The sequence below is a fragment of the Tachysurus fulvidraco genome, chromosome 3 (genome assembly GCF_022655615.1).
Source record: "Tachysurus fulvidraco isolate hzauxx_2018 chromosome 3, HZAU_PFXX_2.0, whole genome shotgun sequence".
Taxonomy (NCBI): Eukaryota; Metazoa; Chordata; class Actinopteri; order Siluriformes; family Bagridae; genus Tachysurus; species Tachysurus fulvidraco.
Window position 1 is genome coordinate 14,863,266 of NC_062520.1, and position 24,150 is coordinate 14,887,415.

The 24,150-nt window shown below is 40.4% G+C and overlaps 1 protein-coding gene across 2 annotated transcripts; it reads left to right on the top strand.

Moving 5' to 3' along the window:
• Positions 1 to 215: 215 nt before the first annotated feature.
• arid1aa (AT rich interactive domain 1Aa (SWI-like)) lies at positions 216 to 23,544 on the top strand. Of its 2 annotated transcripts, none has more exons than XM_027149056.2 (20): positions 216 to 1,436; positions 8,181 to 8,375; positions 8,831 to 9,349; positions 9,964 to 10,077; positions 12,706 to 12,946; positions 13,097 to 13,186; positions 13,273 to 13,440; positions 14,602 to 14,929; positions 15,549 to 15,691; positions 15,805 to 15,908; positions 16,277 to 16,486; positions 16,578 to 16,782; positions 16,913 to 17,045; positions 17,128 to 17,300; positions 17,779 to 17,920; positions 18,064 to 18,186; positions 18,348 to 18,444; positions 18,734 to 19,571; positions 20,069 to 20,199; positions 20,299 to 23,544. In XM_027149056.2, exons 1-20 carry the CDS (start codon positions 537 to 539, stop codon positions 22,207 to 22,209), a joined length of 6,765 nt encoding a protein of 2,254 aa, XP_027004857.2. In that variant the 5' UTR covers positions 216 to 536; the 3' UTR covers positions 22,210 to 23,544. The 2 variants fall into 2 exon arrangements, with proteins under 2 accessions (XP_027004857.2, XP_047666788.1); XM_047810832.1 differs by having other exon boundaries at positions 17,134 to 17,300.
• The last annotated feature ends 606 nt before the right edge of the window (positions 23,545 to 24,150 follow it).

The following is a 24,150-nucleotide window of genomic DNA, read 5'->3' on the forward strand; positions in this document are numbered from 1 at the left end:
TTTATAACATAATAAAAGATATACATGAAAAATTATTTTATATGCGATCTGTTGGGTTAGTTGTCAATAAATCCAAAATATCTGTTACAGTTATATTTTTGTGTCAATTTATGTATTGAAAAAATGTGTTTTTCTTGCTGTTATGCAACGTCAAGCTTCCCCCTTCCCCGCCAACGAGCCCATTCCGCACTCTGAGGAGGATCCACTCCGGGTTTTTCTTGTTGCAGTGTGTGTCGGTAAAATGGCTGTATGAGCCTCGTGCGATCCGTTCCTCCGCTGTAGTCTAGTTCTGTAATAGAAACCCCCACAAATTCCGTGTCGGTTAAATTCATTCCCTGGGAACACAGTTTACTGTTCAGAGTGCTTCTAAAAAGCAGTGCTAACGGTGCAGCCCGGATTCGGTCCGGCGGTAAGGGGTGGGGATGACTGGAGATACGGGCAAATGGTTGTAAAACTGTTGTATTTACGTTTCAATGTTTAGCGTTCGATTGTGACTTGACTCGCCGAGAGGGAGAGAGAGAGAGAGGGGGGTTATCATGGCCGCTCAGGTCGCCAGCGCTACCTCTCTCAACAGCAGCCCACCTTCCGAGCTGAAAAAAGCGGACCGAGACCCAAAGGAGGAGTCGGTACCGGTGGAGAAGCAGCAGGAAAATAAGGAGCCGGGATCGGAGATCGGATCACCGGGCCGCGGCGAGCTGCACGAGCGGCCCGAGCCTGGCAATGCTACGGGAGGAGGTGGAGGAGGGGAGTCCGAGATGAAGAACGGCAACGGCAATCCTCCGAGACTCACCAATAATCAAAATGATCCCGCCGGACCCGAAGCGAATAACCACCCGGGCATGGCCCATCAACACCACGGGTCCGGTTTTCCGCCGCCGTCCTACGGCTACACTCACCACTACGCACGGGGCCCTTTTCATCAACATGGCGGACAACAAAGCCCTGGCATGGCAGCCGCGGCGCCCAGCAACATAATGGAGCCGTATGGACCGAACTCGCACGACCACGGCTTTCCGAACCATCAGTTCAACAGCTACGGACAATTTCCTAACCGAGCGCCGTACACGAGCTCGGGCTACGCCATGAACTCCCCGCGCAGCGCTCCGGCTCAGGCGGCTAAACAGCAGCAGCAGCCAGCAGGAGGATCTCCGACTATGGCCGCGTCCTACAATAATCAGCGCTATAATATTGCAAATCCACAGGCCACGTCCACACCGACTCTAAATCAGCTCCTAACATCGCCGAGCTCCAGTCGCGGATACGGCAATTACCCGCCGAGCGACTACAACAACCAGGAAGGCGCTAACAAGGGAGCCGCGGATATCAGCGCTGCTGCTGCCCAGTATGGAGGGGGCCATCCGGGCTGGCAACAAAGGACCCATCACCCGCCACCTATGAGCCCGGGAAGCACCGGTCAAACCCTCGGTAGAACCCAGGTGAGTTAGAACCTACAACGATTTGTAGTTCCTCTTGCTTTTAGTCCGTGCTAAACGTATGCCGTGAGCACGCTAGGCTAGCTATTGTCTAGCTAAGAGATACGATAAAATGGCTGCCTTCGTGTTTTTTCATTTACCGTCTGCTTTAATAGCTTTATTTACGAAGAAATAGTGGCGGACTTGCGACTGTAATAAGTGTAAAAATGTTAGATAATACAAGCTGCAGTCCTAAGTAGCGGTATAAAGTGTGTATAAACACGACAAATACACGTTTTGTGGCTCCCGGTCGCTTTTCTCATCACCAGATGGCTAAACATAATTAGCTGAAGGTTATCTTGGTGTTCGGTTTGTTGCCGTTTCGCTTCTTAATGTGGAGTGTTTGCGGTGCAGTTGAACCTCAGTGCAATGGGAAATGGCTAGATAACGATTTTACACTCATTAATTTGCCGTAAAAGTGTTTATTTTGCGGGAAAGCGAGCAAAAGCTAGTGGACGTTTCACACCTATGATATTTGCAGGACATAACAACATCACTCGAGAGTTAGTACCTTTGCTTGGTTACCGTGACAACAAACACAAATATGTCAATAACCGTGCTTATATTTAAGGTGAACGCTTAGGGACGGGCAGGATGTGCACAGATATCTTAGAATTGATGGTAAAACGTGATGTTTCAGGCGTGTGGTGTTAGCCAGCTAGCGTGTGCCTGTAAACGCCAGCCAAGTGATTTGAGTAAGACCAGATTGCTTTGCTCTGGGATTTGAATTGTGGAGGTAAAATGCTTGTGTCAAAGGCAGGAGACAGTTGGTCTTGGGTTGACACGCGAGTCGAGATCTGATTGGCTCTTCATCCTGCGCTCATGGCCATTTATAATTTCACATGATGTAACACAGCAACAATTCCTCATTAGTTAATATGCTTCATCTCGACACACTGCTGCAGCTCATCTAACTGTTTATGCAACTAATTGAATTAATTATTTTTTAGATCAGTTAATAATCCTGAGATTTCACATTGTGCCTTTACAAACTTTTTTTAACCACTTATTCCTTTAATTCTTTTAGTCTCTCTCTCTCTCGCTCACACACACACACACACACACACACACACACACACACACACACACACACACACACACACACACACAATCAATTCCAAGGTAATATTTTTCAGTTTCACACACTGTCCTGTAGTGTTTGAGAGGATATTTCTAACATGCAGTTCCTTTTATCTTGTACTGGACCTAATGATGGTAACTATTAACAGTTCTTGTAGATCTACCCTGCCTGACATGGGTAAATATTATATTTCAATAGCAGTGACTCATCTGTGCTTGATCTTTTTATTTTATTTTAATTTTATTTTTTAAATATAAACACTCCAATGTGATTATGATTAAAAAAAACAAACAATAATTTCTGAGACCCTTGTGAATACACTGTGCTTTAATCTGAGGTTCTTTTGAATATTGAGCTGTAATATAATTTTTGGTCTTTCTGTTGTGGAGGCTTTAAGAAATTGTGTAGGGTTAAATCTGATTATAAAGTTTCCCTAATGAGATTTTACAGTTTCACTATAAAATCAAGTCAAATTCAACTTTGACATTTTTGTCAAAAATCCCACGTCTGGTTTCGGGGTGTGTGATTTAAACATAAGTTTCACATCTAAAATTTACTCGATTTCCAGTTTATTTAAGTCAATACTTAATAATTAATCATTATTGTTATATAGTATAGGAAATTGCTTGGTAAATTAATAAGTTGACCTAAATGGGGGGGGGGGGGGGGATAAGAGAAACAATAATTGCTCAAACAGAATGTGAAATAGTGACAGTCTTTGCACTTTGCTCTATATACATACATTCATAAATATGCACATGCTTGTGTGTGTATGTAATTTTCACACACACACTAATATATATATATATATATATATATATATATATATATATATATATATATATATATATATATATATATATATATATAAAATATGCGTGTGTATATACATTTCTTTTTTTCCCCCTGCCTTTAGGTCAACACATTTTTTATATTAAGGATACTGTTTTGTTGTTGTTTATTATTATTATTATTATTATTACAAATTATTATTATTATTATTAATGTTGATGTTTAAGAGGGTAAGTTGGGTGTTCCTTATGCATATTACATGTAAATAAGGTACTGGTGGGTGGGAGGCTGATTCCACACAGCTGAAGTGGATTCATCAACTGCTTTTAAATCATTGCTGGTTTTGATGTTTTACAATAGTTTCTTTAATTAGATGATGCTGATTTGTTTCATTGTATGCACCCAGATCTCTACTGTTTTAATAGAGCGTTTATTATTAAAGGTGTGTGGCAGGCAGTTCTCTAATTGTCTTTTTGTCATATTTTGTTGTTAGCAAGGGCAATTGATGATGCTTGAGATGTTCTCTTATATGCTAGTGATGCTAGGACAGTAACTTAATCACTGTGTACCGCATTTAATATCCTTAGTTATATAACATGATTATGATAATTAAGTGTGCCATAACAAATTAAGAAATTTTTTACCAGTCATTATAATATATCCTTACCGGTTATCCCACGAACTTAATCAAACTGCGAGTTATATAGCTGTTGCGAAGAAATGGTTCTCATTGTCAGACAGGGGAAATATATTTAAATCGTCAGTACATTGTTTTAGATGTAATGCTGTAAAACAAAAACATTTGAATCACAGCGTCACATGCTGGTCCAGGCTGTGTGTTATGTTGTATATCTTTTAAATCATGGCCTTCTAATACTATGCATCATATATGGCAATATATTTAGGGCAATTAGTATTCGGACAATATGCTAATAATTTTTTTTCAGGTATTGTTGTATTTACATGACTGCAGCTAGAGGTTTTCTGCACAAATATATCTCTCTTTAGTATTGATTAACTGTTTGTATTATAAAACTGCAATATAAATGTTGCATAGCCAGTCTTAGTAATACACAGTAATGTTGTATTTTGTGAGAAATTGATTGTCCTCTGCTAAAATAGTGGAGTTTGTAATAAACTAAATGTAAGTTTAATATTTCAATATTAGTTATCTCCATCAAGTTCTAAGATTCTTAGAAATTAAATGCATCTTTATATTGAAGTTTTTCTGTTTTCTGTCTAATCCAAAATTTCTAAAATCATCTAAAAGGGCTTTTGTTTGTGCTTTTCTGCAGCTTTTCTAAATAGTGTTTTTTAAAAGTCTTTTTAATTAGAGACCTAATAGGCCTTCATTTCACTGCCTCTCATTCATTAACCTTCTACCGGTGTGCTGTCCGTACCAATTAGGAGGTTTTCTCTGTTCAGCAGGTTAAATTTATTTATTTATTTCGGATACAATGTTTTCACCTTTTAATTATTATGCATATTGTTTAATTTTTAAATAATAGCTAGTTGATTTAACAAGTACATCTTCAAGTTAGGATCTGCTTCAGCTTGATCATTAAGATGCTTCATGTTTAGGGTGGTTTTAATTTATTTTATTTATACATGTTTTTGACCTGATGTTCCCTAACACTTATCCTCATTGATTTCATTAACATGATCTTTGTCAATTTTTTTAATACATATACAAAGATAATGGGAAAGGTCTACAAATTATTTCAACATAAGTACTAAGGAGGCTCCACACGTTCACTGTACAAGAGCGTTTCTGAAAGTTCAGCTTTTCAGCTAGGGCACTCCAACTGCTGTCACAGAGATTGACAGCTTGCACATGATCTCTTTAACACTGTCATAGTTATCATTTAGACCTCGTTTTACCACTCGGATTCAGTGTGCTGTACATGATAGTTTTAGCATGCAAACAGATCCTCTTTGTTCACCTATTCATTTGTGCATATCCATCAACACAGACAAATTTCTAGTTTTCTTTTTGTATGATGCCATATTAGCCATTGCACTGTGGGAACCTCTAGTCATACTTATATACACACACATTTATTTTCTTGTTTGATGTTGATCAAGTTCTATTAGTTTGCTTTAAGTTTTTTTTTTCTGTTTTCCTTCACCATATAACCAAGGATGTAAGATGGATGCCACTACCACATATTTATATTTTCAGATATTCACCTTTTTTTTGTTGTTGTTGTGAAAAAGGTTGGAATATTACACAAAGTAATATTCTTTTTTTTTTTTTTTCCTGTTTTACATTTAGGGGGTTTGTTTGTTTATGAAATAAAGCGCTGAAATCTTAAGGCATACATAAATTTTATATTTATATATATATATATATATATATATATATATATATATATATATAAGTTTCAGAATTCTATTATCATTGTTCCAGATTTGCTTCGTTCATCTTCTAGTAGGTATATTTGGTACCTGATGCACTTGGCTTGATGATGATAGTCTGTCACAGGTAGCGGTGTAATTATTGGTCTTGTGTTTTGGAGTTACCCAGTGATCTGTGATGAGAGCAGTGACTGTTGTGCTGTATGGCGTCCTCAAGTCTCTCGCTTCATATGTTGGCGTGCCAGTGCCCTCCCCATCCCCCACAGCCAATCAAAGAGCCAGGCCAGCTTTGTCTCCTGCCAAGAGAGCCTTCGCTTTATCTTATGCAGATTAGCCATGTGCTGCTTTTATTTATTTTATTTTTCAATTTGGACTCTGGAAAATGTCAAGAGCTGCTATGGCTCAGCCTTTTAAAACTGGGGTTGTTTATCAAAGGAGGCCTTCTGTCAGTCCTGTTGGGAAATAAAAACTGCTTATATAAATAAACACCATGGCTTGGCAATATGTCTAATATCGATATTATGATGCATTGTGCCACAGTACACTTTTCTGAGATATTGTGATTATCAGTATTGTTTGCAACATTCGTTTAATTCATTTTTAATAGATATTAAATAAAAAATCATTTAATTAATTAATAATCAATTATTACATGTTTAATTTTTCTCTTCTATTCTGCTGGGAGTTTTGTAGTTACATATATTATTTTAAAAGGAACAATTATTGTTCCCATATAGTAATATTTTGCAGTGACCGTTTTAATTGTTTTGGGATAATGTAAAACTGTATGTTGACTGACTAGTCCATTTTAAGTGATGTGGCATTGTAAACCAATCTTTTAATAGTTGTGAAGAGTTTGACCTCTGGCTTTCTTTCAAATACTATTGCAAATGTCTCAGTTGCTTTGACCTTCATTTTGTGATTTTTATATGATGTCTGGATATTAGACTTTTCTCACTTGATTTCATTTAAAATGGATAAAATGTTCTACACACAAATATATTTTCTAAAAAATTTGTTATTCCGCTTTTTTCAGTTCAGCATGTTTAGGATTTTGAAAAGGAAATATTTTTTGAGTTGGTCTGAAGGAAGATGGATCTATTCTAAACTCTATCCCTGGTCTTGGAACATGTCTATACTGTCTATCCTAAGTCACATTGCAGAACATTCCCAGCTAATTCCGTTATGGCTCATGTCATTCATTCGATGCCAAGAATGCTTGGGGAAGCCAACTTGGCTCAGGCTCAAACAAAAGTACAGCTGGGATGTGTTAAATATTCGGCAGACTGGGCCATTGGAAATGAGTTATATATAGCACTCATGACTTCTTTAACTAAGGCAGAAAAAGGTAACACTCAGGTTAATAACCGTGGGAAAGTGTTTGTTTTCTGTGCCTACCTAACACTATTTCACTTGCTTGTCAGTTGTTACTTTTGCTGAATTGTAATCTTTTTTACTCCTGATAGCTCTAGCATCTATACCTGCTAGATTTACACTACTTACAATAAGCCTGAAAAAAATAAAAAAGCAGGTCTTAAATCAAACTCTGGACAAATGCATAGTAAGCATGTTGCCATGTGATGCCATTATTTTCCTAACATTTATGAAGTATTTTTACTTCCTCAATCTTTTTTTTATATATATTTGTAAGATTTGAGAAATGTACCAACATTTTGTCTAACAATTTTTTTTATCTGACTGCTTCACTCTAGTTTTTGCAGATTGTGCAGATTTTAGCCAAAAATGTTCATTTCCATGTATTAAAGACTTGGTTGTTTGGGGTTTCACATGTTTTATGTGTCTCTGCTGGTTTCCTTCAGGTTCAGGAACCCTCACCTTGAGAACTGTTTAATATAGTTGTGAAACATGTTCCTTATTCCTGTGAAATGATCTGGGTTCACCACCAACTTGACTGCAAACCGTGTATAACAAAAATGACTTCAAGTGTATGTATGTGTAATATATAAATATATAGCTAGCCACGTTGCCTAGGTCCATTTAAAATCAGTACTGAGATTTGGTAGCAGACAAAGTCTTTGAACTACAGTTTATTTCTGTGGAAGTAGCAGGTTCTGCGTTCCAGTTATATTTGTTGAAGGTGGTTAGCTTGAGTAAACATTCGTCTTGTGCTTCCTTTTGAATGGAGGATCTTGTTGAGAGAGAGCGAGCGAGAGATAAATTTGATCCTGGGGTGAAACTGACAGCTCTTTATAAAGTGGTGCATAAAAAAAATTAATTGCTGTTTCATATTGATTTGTGTTCTATTTTTGTAATGGTCATAATTACTTATGGCTTGATTGGATGTTGGAGTGGAGCTGACCATCTTATTGAAACGTATTTACATTAATTTATGGGTTAAAGCCAAATGCTCATATTACCTGTGTTTTTTTATTCCTATCACACACTGTAAGTTTACTGTTTTTGCTAATAAATTGTACATGATGCATTCTCCTATATCATGTATGTTTGTTTCCTAGACTCCGAGCTCTATAGATCAGCTGGGGAAGATGCGTGGCCAGCCGTATGGAACGGGCAGCCCATACTCCCAGCAGCCTCATCAAGGACCTCCAGGAGGCCAGCAGGGTCCGGCATATCCAGGCCAGGGTTATGGGCCTCCTGGCCCTCAGAGATACCCCATGGCCATGCAGGGTCGCATGCAGTACGGCCAACAGGTCAGTGTTTCTTAATACTTAATAAAGTTTCTGAGGAAATCAGACATTGTAGGTGCAGAACATCCAGATACTTACAATGTACATGTATTCTGACAGATGGAGAAAGTTAAGATTTTGGAATTTTTTTCATTGTTTTTGCTGTCTCTCTTGATGAACTTCAATGTTAGTTCAGTTACAGTTCTGTTGAAGTTAGACCCTTTGCTGTGTTGAGATGTAATAGACAAGATAACTTTTTGTATTTATGAATGAAAAATCTTATTGAAGAAGACAGCTCTGTACAGCAAAGTAGAATTACCATGAAAAGACTGTGATAAACGATGCAGTTGATTGCTCACTATACATCATGGCAGTTATGTTCTTATTTTATCAGAAAAAACAGGATTTTAATAAGTACTTTTACAAATCCATCAAGCCTTTTTGTATCTAATGAGTTTGCTGCTACTTATTTTATGTAGATGGCATACGGACAGCAGGGACCAGGTGGTTATGGACAGCAGGGGCAGCAGCCTTATTACAGTCAGCAGGGCCCAGGCACTCACCCGGGTCAACAACAGTCACCGTATCCTCACCCTCCCCAACCATCTGCCCCTCACGGGCAAAGTGGCCATCCATACACACAGCCCCACATGCCTCAGCAGTCCCAGGGGCCACTGGGAGCACCCCCAACAGGGCCAACCCAATCCCAACCTCCCTACTCTCAGCCCCCTACACCACAGACTACTCAGTCGCCATACCCTCAGCAGCAGACTCCCCAGCCCCAGCCTCCCCCGCAGGGAGCCCCTCAAGCTCCCCCAGCATCCCAGGCTCAGTCCAACTATACTCTCAGTCAAGGAACCCAACAACCACCAACACAACAGACCCCACAAGCTCCTACTCCAGCCACACAGCAGCCCACAGTGCAGGGGCCATCCTCATACTCCCAGAATCCTTCACAGCAGCAGTCTTCTTATCAGCGATTTCCTCCTCCTCCTCAGGTAATTTGGGAGTTTTACAGTCCACTTATTCTGCGAGATGCATTTTCTCTTGCCAACTGTCTGACGTATCCTAACTGCGTCCCTTCTAAAAAAGGTAGTTCTCTGCTGGTTTTGAGATCGAGCCACTTGGTGACCCTTTGAAGATGGTGTGAATTGTCCTAAATGTTGAGCTTTTTGTAAATGCACAATAAGTGTATATACATGTTTTAATTGTAAATCAAGCTTTTCAATAGTAATTAAATTGGCAGTCCAAATTGGAAGCCTCATGAATATCTATTAAAGTACATTTGCTGAAATACTGGTTGTATGTCTAATGTGCTTTAAACTTACTTTGTGCTCATTATAGCAGTGCATTGGAGTGATGCCAGCTTTACAGTTGGATTGAATAATATTATTGAGAGCAATGGTGGACATCTTCTATTTTGCCCTTTCCCATGTTTTGTTTGCAGTTTAGTTGCTTCGGTTTCTCAGCGTTTCCAGATAACTTGTCGTCTTGTATCAGAAAAGATCTGTCATTATGGCAGTATTTCTAAGTATTTGAAAACATGGAACTTTTCTATGTCTATTTAGCACTTGAAGTAATCACTATATTTGCATATGTGCTCACTTTCCAGGAGATTTCCCAGGAATCCTTCAGCTCACAGTCCAGTGCTACTGCCTCCAGTCAGCCTGTGGCCTCCACCAAGAGCTCCTCTGAGGACATGCAGGGACGACCCTCCAGTCTACCTGTAAGTCTTCTGCCATGGCCTGTCCGTACTCTGCTCGAGTTTGTAATTTAAGCATGCAGCGTGAAATAGTCAAATTTTGACATTTGAGGCGAGTTCTGTTTTTGCCTAAACGTTTACAAACTGTTAGACATCTTTATTAAGGGACGTCCTCATTAGCTGCTGTGTCAGTTTTTGGGGATTCCTAATGCTCAAGGGGAAAATGTTTCTTAGGGTTTTTTGTGTTAATCTTGGTGATGGTTATTAGAATGCTCAGAAGTACATCTCAATTTGGAATGGCCTCTATGATTTCTGTCTGTTCTTAATCAAACTAATTTGAATGTTGAAGGCTAGAGACAGACGACAGATGTTTTGACCAGTGAAGCTTAGACAGATGGAGTGAACCTGTCTGTGCTGATTCAGCACATCTGCACATTACCACTGTAGCTATGGCAACCTTGGAATGTTTTTTCTTTTGTGTTGTGTTTATTTGTTTATTTATTTATTCAGTTGTTTATTTATTTGTTTTTATTTTTCTCTCTCCCTGCCTCACTTCAAGTTGACAGATAAGACCAGTGGCATGGTTGTGCTTTGCTGTTTGTGGCTCATCACTAGTAGTTTACTGGATACAGGTATTAGGGGAAATGTCATTAAGAAATAAAGAATATTTAAAAATGCTTTTTAAAAAAAATAATATAAATTATGATTGTTGCATACTTTCACTACATTATTTTTGTTTTAGAGCACAAAGTTTTAACAGTAGTTAGCAAAGTATAATGCAATGAGAGAGAAATATTGTTAAAAACATAACATTCTTCATTTGTTCCAAAATTTATGCATCTAATGGTATAAGATGACCACAAGATTTTATGTTTTCAATGTAACAAATAGATGTGTGAATGTTGGTCTGTTTTGTACCAGTTATTCAAACCAGTTGTACTATAAATATCATCTTCACTTTTGGAAACACGTTTTAAACAGGTAGAGATGGTTTTTTTTTTTTTAATGTTATTGATGTTGTATATCTCAGTAGGAAATAACATTTTTTTTTCTATAAAAAGCATAATCCGCTATTACAACAGTTACTTTATTACGATGTGATGCTGTTAAGTATTGTCCAAAAGTAATGATAAATTTATTTGTCTTTGTTTGTGTGTACACCCATTTTTAGACATCAGATGCATATCAAATCTACCTGGTAAAAAAAATCTTGGTCACTGGAATGAAAGAGGATGTGATATGTGAAAGAGATTCCCTCACAGATGTAGTTCATTTCGACTTTGGTTTGCATAGAATACTTGTAGATGCATTTTAATTATGTGACTCTTGGAATTATGTGTAATAGAAAGTTAGGGCAGGTTTGGCGTTGTGTGTTTCTGGAGTAGTCAAAATGAAAGGACTTATTATTCATCCTATTTTAAACAACAGCACTGTACACCAATCAGCTACTACATTAAAACCACTGACAGGTGATGTGATTACAGGGGATGGATATACTGGGCAGCAGGTGAACACTCAGTACTTGAAGTTGACCTGTTGGAAAGAGGAAAAATGGGCCAGCATACAGATTTGAACCACTTTGACTAGTTGATTTAGTTAGCACCTCCAAAACTGCAGGTTTTATGTGGTGCTTCTGGTATACAATAGTTAGTATAGATGAACTGGGATGACGCTAGGGTACTCAAGTCATCAGAAAAGGAACATGGAGTAGTGGAAGTTGCCCTGGTCTGATGAATCATGTTTTAATTTCATCATGGGTGCGTGCATGTCTCGGGGAATATACAGCTCCGGGATGCACTCTGGGAAGAAGGAAAGTTTGCTGAGCTAGTACGATTGTCTGGGCAGTTTTCAGCTGGGAAGCCTTGGAATCTGACTTTCATTAGGATGTTACTTTGATGTGTGTGTATATACACACTCCATAGCATTGTTGCAGACAAGTACACTACTTCTTGGCAACATTATTCCTTCTTTCAGCAGGATAATTCACCCTGTCACACTACAAATATAGTTTAGAATGATTTTTTGAGCATGAATGTGTTCAAGGTTTTGACATGTCCAACTAATCTACATGTCTCAGTCCGATTGAGCATCTGTGGATCTTTTCGTAAAACAAGTTCGATCCATGGAAGCCCCATTTCTCGAAGCCCCATCTATCAGTTAATGGGTCAAAACTGTTTTGGGGTTACAAGGGGGACCTACTCGATATTAGACAGGCAGTTTTAAGGTGATGGCTGATCGGTGTGTACAGGCGTGCATATATTTATTTTGTTTTAACTGAAGTTAACAATTTATCATGAAAGTAATGAGTAAGTTTGCTAACCTGTTTAACATGCAACAGCACATTGTTTGTTACTCACAAACCACTTACTTGTTGGTTAAGGACACACTAAACCAATACTTTTTCACCAGGTGCGTATATCATCTGATTTTGTTTCATCTTGGCAAAGAAATCTAAAGGTGAAAATTTGATGTGATAACTACCTTAAGCAAAGTCTAACTAGTAGCTGGTGGCCCTGCATTTGTGCCTCATAAATAGGTTCTAACTGAATTCCCTATAGCATGCATTATGTATTGTTGTGTGTCTGGTCTTAAGCTCAAACTTTTCTAAGATTTGATCTCTATGTGATCAGTTGTGTATTATTTTGTGTGTAGGATCTGTCTGGCTCTATTGATGACCTGCCCACTGGTACAGAAAGTGCGCTCAGTCCTGGTGTTAGTACATCTGGAGTGTCTAGCAGTCAGGGCGAGCAGAGCAACCCAGCACAGTCTCCGTTTTCGCCTCACACTTCCCCTCATCTACCAGGCATCCGTGGCCCTTCACCCTCCCCTGTTGGCTCACCTGCTAGTGCCACAGCGTCTCGCTCTGGACCCCTCTCTCCAGCAGCTCTGCCAGGTAAGAGAACAGAAACATACTTTCAGGGTGTTCATTTTATATTTATTTATTTTAGGTATGCATTTTACCCATAGTAAGCTTTAGTTTTTCTGGTCTGTATTGTAACGTACTTAATATATGATTTAAATGTTTTTTTTCTTTTTTTCTCAGGAGCCCAGATGCCTCCTCGGCCCCCTAGTGGTCAATCTGATGGTATTTTACACCCTGGCATGAATCAGCCTGGCATGGGCCAGGACAGGGGTAAAGCATAGTTTTGTTAAAAAGATTACAATATTGTCCCCTTTTTGTTTTTTATTGATTTTTTTTTTCTTGTTTTTTAAAACCAGGGTTCATGCAAAGGAATCAAATGCCACCTTACGGTTCTCCCCAGTCTGGCTCTGCATTGTCACCTCGCCAATCGTCTGGAGGTCAGATGCATAGTGGAATGGGACCTTTTCAACAGAATAACTCAATGGGAACCTATGGGCCTCAGGGTGGCCAATATGGCCCACAAAGTAAGCAGTTCAATGCTAATAACCCAGTTATAAAGTCAGTGTTGGCAGTTCAGAACAAAAACCCAAAGGATGTGTTTTATACATATGAATAAAAGGGACAAATCGAGGGTTGTGATTTGTGATTACATGTAAAATAATCTACATGTACAATAAATTGTTCAGAATTGTCTAAACAAATCTGCGTTAATGAGTATGCGGGGGCAAAATGGATCACCATGTTCTGTTTTTAAATAATTCCTCTTTTCAAACTGCAAAAGATTTGGCTAGCATACTACCTTGAACCCCAGACCACATCTTTCTAATTGTTTATCTGGCATGTATTATCAAATCATGTTGTGGTGTAGATAGTTATATGATCGGGATAATGGGGTGTTGCTGATTCTGCAAAACCAGAAATGTCATTGATTTCTATGTAACAGTACTCACAGTATTGTTTTCACAGATTATGCTTTCTTTTTATTGACTTAAGTTTTCAGAATTCTCCTTGTCACCTATTTGTAGCTAACATTACATGTACTGTAGTGGTTTAATTGGAAGTCCTTTAAAGTCAAACTGACTGGTATAAAAAGTATTTAATGTATAATGTAAAGTTTAAATCTAAAAGCAAATGTGTAAAAAGTTGGGACATGAAGAACTCCTCTTTTGGGACTTTAGCTTGCTCTTCTGCTTTCTCCGTCTTGCTCTTTGAGAGCCCAGTAGATCACAGTGTGGCTATTTTTAGTCTGGGTGAAAAGAGGCAGCTGACGTAGCACAGCCCACGTCAGTTGAACTGCCACTATGACTAGGTGCTATAGCGCTCCAGCCTGCTTGTATACTGAAGGCCCTGTAAGCCACTAGTGGGACATGATGTGTAATTATGGGAATTTTTATGAAACTAAGACATAATTAAGAAATCATTTATGAAATTGTGTCGTAACCCTTAATTGTTTTATTTTATGTTATGAATAGAGCTTTATTGGGATTTCATTTAGTTTTCTGCCAAACGAGGGGCACTAAAGCTGAATAGCTTTATCAGATCTCATGAGGCTAACAAATGAAATTACAGGGAGGTGTACGCTGTATGAGGTGGTCATGGACAGTATGTGGATATTGCTTAAAGTTATACTGCTTTTACTAATATTGCACAGTGTATTAACTCACCCATACTTCCTTTATGTGCAGGTTATCAAAGGCAACCAGGCTATGGTGCCATGCCCAATGCCAACTATCCAGGCCCTGGCATGGCAGGTTCTATGAATGCGATGTCTGGGCAGGGAGGAGGACCACCTTTTACTGGAATGCCACCTAGTAGGATGCCACATGGACAGATGGGTGGGCGTCCTTATGGTCCTAATATGGGGCCCAATATGGGTCCTAACATGGGGCCCAATATGGGCAATATGCCCCCACAGGTTGGTTCTGCAATGTGCCCTCCACCAGGCCTCAACAGGAAGCCTCAAGAAGCAGCAGCTGCTATGCAGCATGGATCTACTAATTCAATACACAACAGGTATGTTGATCAAGGTTCAGCCTGAGCACCAGTATGCTTTATAAATTGGATCATGGTGTAGTACTATAATGTACTGTTGTCGCAGGATTTGAAGTGGCGAACCTCTGTATATAGTTAGTGTTCAGTGCCTCCTAGTTATAGGTCATGTTTTATCACACTCACTTTTGGTGAAGGGATCAGTGTGAAGAGGTCAGGCAAAAAATGTATTCGAATAGCTTCCATTAAATTTTCTACCCTTCCAGGACTATGCTTACCAAGACCAATGTGCCATTTCAAGCACTCATCACCTACAATATGAAGAGTCAGGGTCAGTTAGGTAGCTGATGTGTGATGGGTGGTTTTAGATGGACTTAATCCTGGAAAGTGGTGTTTTTTAGACTAAGCAGGGATGTCAGAATGGTTAGAACAATGCTTGGGTTTAGAAGGTCAGAATCTGTGGCTAGTCAAAGGGTTGGACACCCTAAGGCTCAGCACTGGTGTCTGGTGATTTTAAACCATCAGTAGTTAAACAGGAACCATATAAACTTGTCGCATGATCACATGAGTGCTTGTCATTCTTTTGGGTGGGATATCATAAGTCCCCATGTTTGAGTATTTTGTATTATGTTTTGTCTTGCAGGATGCCTGGCTATCCCAACATGTCTCCTGGTATGATGGGCTCAGGACCTCCATATGGGCCCTCCATGAACAATATGCCAGCAATGATAAACACCCAGGGACCTCCCTTCCCTATGACTGGAAACATGCCAAACAACAGCAGCGGTGAGCAGTCATGCGAAATAACTATTTTTTATCTTCTGTTGTTAAAGTGAGTCAGTATTTTGTAGAATTATAATTGACGATCCCTTGACATTATTCTCCTCTTTTGTTTCTAGGTATGTCTCCTGGCCCAGAATTTGCAATGGATGGGAAACTCAACCAGACACAGAAGATTAATAACAAAGCTGAAGGGACACCCAAGTCAGAGTCCAAATCCAAGGTTTGCTTCTCAGGAAACAAGCATTTTTATTCTGATGGACTTTAAAGTAACACGCCATGTACCATTTAAGATTGGTCCTGCAGGAGTTAAATGTGTCACTTTATAGGATTGCCTAAACTGCATTTATTGGGATAACTAGTTTATTTTTAACACTGTGGTTTGCATTGCTTTATATGTAAAGAAAAATATATGATTAATTCTTTACTGAGCTATTGCTAGACCTTTTACTTTCTAGGAGTAAACTTTAGGAAAGGTTGAGTCAAATACTTGTACAGTATGTGCAAATGAACAAAAGTACTTGGATTCAGACTCTTGTTGTCGTGTTTGATATTCTTGTGTAATTCCTCTATAAATTCTACTTATACTAGAAGTCAAGCTCTTCCACAACAACCAATGAGAAGATCACTCGTCTGTATGAGCTTGGTTCTGAGCCTGAAAGGAAGATGTGGGTGGACCGTTACCTATCATTCACTGAGGAAAAGGCAATGGGCATGAACAACCTGCCTGCTGTGGGCCGCAGGCCCCTCGACCTCTTCCGTCTCTACATGTCTGTTAAGGAAATTGGAGGTCTCACACAGGTGAGAGCACTAGCAGGTAGTGAGGTTGCATCCATCCTCACATGTACTTGCCCATACTAGGCCAATAATTACCCCATATTGCTGCTTGCAGGTCAACAAGAATAAAAAGTGGCGAGAACTTGCCACAAGTCTGAATGTTGGCACATCCAGCAGTGCAGCTAGCTCATTAAAGAAGCAGTACATCCAGTGTCTGTATGCTTTTGAATGCAAGATCGAGCGTGGAGAAGATCCGCCACCTGACATCATGTCTACAGATACCAAGAAGAACCAAGCTAAGGTCCAACCACCCTCCCCAGGTATGGGTATATTTTGTAACAAAATGTGTATGCATATTTATATACATATAATTAAAAATAAATAAACTATATTTTGTATTATGTTTCTTTCCTAAATTTCTCGTTTACCCCCCTTTTTGTTATGGCCCAGCTGGATCTGGTTCCCTGCAGGGACCTCAGACCCCTCAGTCCACAAGCAGCTCTATGGCTGAGAGTGGGGATTTGAAGCCCCCTACTCCTGCTTCTACCCCACATAGCCAGATGCCCTCAATGCAAAGTGGCAGGTGAGTTCAGGCCATTTGTTGTGTATCATTGCAAGTCAAATAAAATGAACATGAACAACTACTTACCTGGTATGTTTCATAGGAGCAGTGTGAACCTTCAGGATCCATTTGCTGATGGCAATGACCCAGCCTTCTCTAGGAGAAACACCATGACTCCCAACTCGGGCTACCAGTCTGGCATGAGCACTCCAGAGATGCCTGGCCGGATTGGCCCTTATGAGCCCAACAAGGACCCATTTAGCGGCATGCGTAAAGGTTTGTAGCTTTTTTGCTGTGAAAGTTCTGAAATTTTGTGGTCACATCAGAGATTAGAACCATCAGAGACTCATTTCTTGGTTTAATGAATGTTTTCTTATAGATAAGCATCTTGCTGTTCGGTAAAACTGGAAACCATGGTTTTTTTTTAAATGTATTTGTTTGATGATTCAGTGTACACACTGGTGTGCCTAATAGGCCACAATTTTTAGTCAACCTGAAAATATATTTTCTAATGGTAAAAAGCTGTGATTACATTGATAAGGCAGAATACAAAGGTTTTTACAATTAGTGCTTTATATGGCATAAACAAACAAATAAAACCCCACAACCTTTGATTTATTGACTATAGAATGAACCAATTTTACCACAAACAAGTGTTAAAACTTAAATTAATTATTTGTGTACTTTTTTGCCAGTGATCTGCTTATTGTGGCAACCCAGACCTTTTGATTTATTTTATTTTTTATTGTTGTAGTCGGGGAGCCGTTCATGTCTGGTGGACAGGGTCCTAATAGCAACATTGGCGAGCAGTTTAACCGTGGACCAGGAGGTCCAATTGGGAATATGCCCATGGGGCAAAGGCAGCAGTATCCTTATGGAACAGGCTATGAGAGAAGGTATAATCAGAGAAGACCTAAATATAAGGAAAAATATCCGTGTGCGCATCTTTTGAGAGAAGTCATTTTAGGTTAATATGCTGCTTTTGTACATGATATTTTAATCAGTCTTTTATTTTAGTATTTTTTTTCTCATTTTATAGACCAGAATCAGGGATGGGCCCAGAAAACAATATGGGACCTGGAGTACCACAGCCAAACATGATTCCTTCCAATACGGACACTGGGATGTACTCACCGAATCGCTACCCATCGCAGCAACAGCGGTCAGTTCGCTTTATTTATTTATTTATTTATTTATTTATTTATTTATTTATTTATTTATTTATTTATTTTAATCAAGCTGTGACATGGTTCTAAAGAATGTATTTGATCAGACAGCTGCTTTGCGCTTTAAATTGATTTTAACACATGATGTTCTTTGCAGGCACGATTCCTATGGTAATCAGTATCCTGGCCCGGGTGCGCCTCCTGGTGGCTCATACCCAAATCAGCAACCAGGAATGTTTCCACAGCAACAGACTGTAAGTGATTGTATTAACTCAGATCTCATTTGTAGTTAATATTTAACGTGATGTTAGATGTTAAATAGTGGAAGCAAATTGCATCATAACCACAGTGAAATGTGAAGCAAACCAAAAATGGCGTTTAACTTTTTTTTTCCATTTAGTTAAGAAACATCAACTAGTTTTCTATTAGGAATATGGTGCACATTATGATGGCAGTGTGTAAAATGGCATGAGAGAGCCAAAAATAAATCTCAAATTTGCCATTAATTTAATTTGTTCTTTAATGTCATTTGTTTTCACCCAGAACTATAAGAGACCAGGGGAGGGAGGCTACCCTCCAGCAAAGCGCCATCATGATGGTGAGATGTATGGTGGGCCATTTGGTGGTCAGCAGCCACAGCAGCAGCCGCAGGCTCCACCTAGTGCTCCCACATCGGCTCAGCCAGAAATGTACAACCAGTTCGGCAGCTCTTATCCTGGACCAGAGCGGCGGCCTCCTGGACCACAAAACCAGTTCCCTTTCCCTTTTGGAAGGGACCGCATGCAGCCTGGCTCAGGCCCCAACTCTCAAGGATCTATGCCACCTCAGATGATGAGCAGCTCCATGCAGTCAGGTCCTGATGGTCCTCAGGCTGGTATGTGGCAGGGCAGAGGCGAGATGGGATTCCCCAACTATCCAAACAGACAAGGGCCACTTGGTGGACCTACTCAGGGCCCGGGATATCATGGCATGAACCGATCTGAAGAGATGCTGTCATCTGAGCAGCGTATGAACCATGAAGGGCCATGGCCAGGGCAAAGGCAGCCTGCATACAGCCCAGCTGGGGCTGGGCCACCCATGAGCCGCCCCCTGCAGTCCAACTACCAGTCTCCTCAAGCCATGCAAAATCACATTCCACAGGTGTCCAGCCCCACTCCCATGCCTCGGCCGATGGAGAGCAGGACATCCCCAAGCAAATCTCCCTACATGCACAGCAACATCAAGATGCAGAAGGCAGGTCCACCAGTGCCCGCATCCCATATTATCCCTTCATCTGTACAGCAACCCATGATGAGGAGAGATCCTCCGTTCCCTCCCGGATCTGTAGAGGCCACTCAGCCTGTTCTCAAGACCCGTAGGCGACTCACAATGAAAGACATAGGTAAGACATTTCCTTAGTGCTGTAAGTTATGACTGATGTATTTGAAATGCACCATGTTGTTTTGCAGTGGGAGGGTCTTTTACAGGTTAAATCGCTCTTTGTGGATGGCAGACGAGAAAATTTATTAGAGCCTGGCCAACATAAAGATTTTGTCTGGGACGCTGAGCTATAAATTTCAGTAAATTATATGTTTAATGTTATTCTTTTATATGGTCATAAAGACACTAAAAATGGCAATATATTTCAAATGACACAAAGGTAGAGTTGCATTGCAGTATTACCAGGCATGCACCACTTTTGTACTGCTGCCATAGAATATGGTGCTACTGCCTTGTTAAAATGTATTGCATGGCTTTAGGTTAAATTATATTACAGTGGTTTTGAATTCGTAGCTGCTTTAAGTGATAACTGGATCTAATGCGTTTTACAGAAATGTTGCAACATTAAATGTAACCACCAAAATAACTGATTTGATTCTCAATCTCTGCACTTCTCAGGTACACCAGAAGCATGGCGAGTCATGATGTCCCTAAAGTCGGGTCTGTTAGCAGAGAGCACATGGGCTTTAGACACCATTAACATCCTGTTGTATGATGACAACAGTATCTCTAATTTTAACCTTATTCAGGTGAGATTGGTCTAATCAATGCATAAAATGACCCCAGTAAGTTTAAATCAGTTTTAATCAATCACAACTTTAATTCTCATCACATTTTTGTCTTCACAGCTCCCTGGTTTCCTGGAACTAATAGTTGAGTATTTTAGGCGTTGCCTCATTGAGATCTTTGGCATTCTGAGGGAATATGAAGTTGGTGATCCAGGTCAGAGAACCCTGCTGGACCCCAATGCCCTCAAAGAAGTAGAGAATGGTGAGGATGAAGAAGAGCCAGTGGTAATGGGAATGGAAGAAGATGGTGAATCTGAGGAGGAGGGTGAAGGGGAGGAAAACTCATCACAGCAGCGTGTGGAACGTGTGTCAGCAGTGGAGCCACAAATAAAGACAGAGAAGAAGGTGGGTGAGTCCAAGAAAGATGAAGAGGGCAAAGTAACGGAAAGCATTTTGCCTGCAGAACCAAAAACAACAGAAGCACCCTCTCTAGATCTTTGTGTGACTCAGGAGAGGCCAAAACAGGCCAGCAAGTTTGACAAACTTCCCTTGAAAGTGGTGAAAAAGAAGGATCCATTTGTAGTAGACTGCTCTGGCAAGCTTGGGCGGCTTCAGGAGTTTGACAGTGGACTGGTTCACTGGAGTATTGGTGGAGGTGATACTACAGAGCACATTCAGACCCATTTTGAGAGCAAGAATGATCTACTGCAGTCAAGGATCCGGACACCGTCCACTCAAACATGTAGACGGAAAAAAGCATCAGAGATGATTGAGAGTGAGCCACCCGTGGTCCCTTCATGTAGTGCAGAGCGAATGAAAGAAGAGGAGCAGACACAACCACAGCAGTCTTCTACAAGACAGTCAAACGATAGCATTACAGAAGAAGAGGAGGAGAAACCTGCCAATGTCCCGGAGTCTTCACTGGAATCAATGTTGCAGAAAGTGGAAGAGGAGCCAGAAGGCTCGAACCAAGAGGCCAGCAAGCCGGTTCTCCCCAACATCAGTTCTTCCTCACAGAGTCAGCGCTCTGTCACTGTTCTAGAGGATGAACCTCACAGCAAGGATGAAGCCCCATTAATCACGCTTTCAGACTGGCAGGACTCACTCGCCCGCCGCTGTGTCTGTGTCTCCAATATAGTCCGCAGTCTTTCGTTTGTTCCTGGCAATGACCTGGAGATGTCCAAGCATCCAGGGCTGCTGCTGCTATTGGGCCGTCTTGTGCTGCTTCATCATCGTCATCCAGAGCGTAAACAGGCCCCTTTAACGTATGAGAAGGAAGAAGAGGCAGACAAGGACATTGGCCAGAAGGAGGAATGGTGGTGGGACTGTCTGGAACTGCTGCGAGAAAACTGCTTGGTCACACTGGCAAACATTTCAGGTCAGCTTGACTTTTCCATCTACTCTGAGAGCATCTGCTTGCCTCTGCTTGATGGCTTGCTCCACTGGGCTGTGTGTCCTTCTGCAGAAGCCCAGGATCCCTTCCCGTCTCTTGGGCTTAATGCAGCTTTATCTCCTCAGAGACTGGTTCTGGAAACTCTCAGCAAACTCAGTATCCAAGACAATAACGTGGACCTTATTCTGGCAACACCTCCCTTCAGTCGACTAGAGAAGCTTTTTGGGAACCTTGTACGTCTGGTCGGGGACCGAAAGGTTGCTGTGTGCCGGGAGATGGCAGTTGTGTTATTGGCCAACCTTGCCCAGGGTGACAGCCTTGCAGCCCGTGCCATTGCGGTACAAAAAGGCAGTATAGGGAACCTTTTGGGTTTCCTAGAGGACAGTTTAGCAGCCACGCAGTTCCAACAGAGCCAAGGGTCTCTACTGCACATGCAGGGGACGCACTTTGAACCTACAAGTGTGGACATGATGCGCCGGGCTGCTCGGGCTCTACACGCCCTTGCCAAGGTCGAGGAGAACCACTCTGAGTTTACGCTCTATGAGTCACGGCTACTGGACCTCTCAGTCTCCCCTCTTATGAACTCTTCAGTGTCCCATGTCATCTGTGATGTACTGTTTCTGATTGGCCAGTCATGACAGCTGTGGGGAGCGGTGGCTCCACCTTCTCTGGTTTTTGTTCTCTCCTCTACTCCTGTGTCCTTGGTGTGCAGGGAATGAAAAGCAGAGAAAAATGACTTTACCCCCCCCACCTTTTTTTTCTTTCTTTCTTTTTTTCTTCTTTTTTTTTATTTATGCAAGGATTTGACCCTTCGGTCCCTTTTTTGCTGTGTCTCACTTTGGGGAGGTTATCACAAATTAGCTGTGGATCATAAACCAGAGCCTCAAGAAATAAAAAAACGACACAAACTGTAAATTCTGCCAACAAACTGATATGGCCAGGGACCCCAGGTTTTATGCGCTGCCCAGTGGGGGAAGGGTGGGTTCCGTTTTTTTTATATCAAAATAAATAAATGAATAAAATAAAAAGCAGAGAACCTTTTGACCAAAGTTGCTGTCTCGTTTACAGTGAGTTTGGGGTTAACTGTGCCCTTGCTCTCCACTAAAGGGCAAATTGAGTACACATCTCTGGTATTTGAGTCTGATTAGACGAGTGAACACTTTGTTGGTGTTGTATGTGTTGTGATGCTGCACGTTCAACCCCGAAGGAGCCACTTATCAGCCTTGAGCAGGATACCCTTTCAATGGAAGCCTGTGCAGTAGATTGTAGACGTTTTCTGTACAGCTCTGTAACCCTTTTCCTTATGACTGTAAACACTGCAGCACTGTTTCATGTGGAGACATCTTGGCTCAGCAGCTCCACTCTTGTTTTTAAACCGTTTTTAAACCTTAGTTTGATGGTAAAGAGAGAGAGGCTTTCTCCTAAAAGTATTCAGAACCTTGGACACCCTTACCACCTCTCTTTAACCCCTTGATTGTATGACTTGACCCTTATAAAGAAATCGCCTCCTAGGACTGATTTTGAACTAGGATACAGCCCATGCTATGATGTATATAAGATGTTGTACATTACACTTTTTTCCCCTCTGTCTCTCTTTCTCGCCCTGTCTTTCACTCTTATGCTTCTCACTTGTCTATGAAGAATGAAAGCGGACACTCGAGTTGGATTCATAGCATAAAATCTTTAGATATATAAACAGAACCACCTTTTGGCCTCCCCTCAGTTTCTCCATAGTACAGCAAACAAATTTAATTTCTTCTGGTACAAAATAAACTCTAGATGAAGAAACACAGTTGAGATATTTTTTTTCTCCAGTGACATGAACTCTTCATATTTGTATTTCAGACTATGTAGCTAAAACGTAATGTAAATTCCTCCTTTCCCCCTTTTTGGCTCAATGAATATCATTTATTCAGTATGAAATCTTTATACTATATGTTCCATGTGGTAAGAATAAATGTACATTAAATCTTCGTAAGATGTTTGTGATTGTTTTATTCATTTGAAGGGCTGGACACTGGGCAAGGTTTGGAAAAAAACCTGCTAATTGTTTTTTTAATTTTATTTTGAATCCATAGGAACTTTTTTTTGTCAGATGTCAGCAGTCGTGTTTGTACCATAGTCATCTAGTGAAGAATATTTAAAACGTGACTGAGTGTGGTATTTGTCATTTTTAGCTCTGTTCTCCAACACAGTGTATTTGTGAATATAAGCTATTTTCAGTTGCACATTCAGAAAACATTGTGTCCCAAATGAGTGAAATGAGCCACTCATTAACTAGAACCTTCAGGGATTAGGTTCTAGTTAATTTTTTTCTTCAGGGTTGAGAGATGACTGGAACAGTGAAAGATGAAACCACCTGCATCATTACTTCTCACAAAAATATTCAAATATGAAATGAAATAGTGAATTAATGTTGGTTAAATGTTTAGCAACATTACAAATTAAAGATCACAAAACTGAATAAGTTGGGTTACAAGGTAAGTGTACCCAAGTCATTTATTTTTAATTTTTTTCTTTATTTTTTGATGCTTGAGCTTAAGTACCCTTCTGCATCCACTGCTTCCACATGTTCCAGC

Excerpts from the sequence above, each read along its gene's own strand:
- arid1aa (XM_027149056.2), top strand. The coding sequence starts at position 537 with ATGGCCGCTCAGGTCGCCAGCGCTACCTCTCTCAACAGCAGCCCACCT. Across the intron at positions 13,441-14,601 it reads TGGCCAATATGGCCCACAAA|GTTATCAAAGGCAACCAGGC; the intron begins GTAAGCAGTTCA and ends CTTTATGTGCAG. Across the intron at positions 17,301-17,778 it reads ATTTAGCGGCATGCGTAAAG|TCGGGGAGCCGTTCATGTCT; the intron begins GTTTGTAGCTTT and ends TTATTGTTGTAG.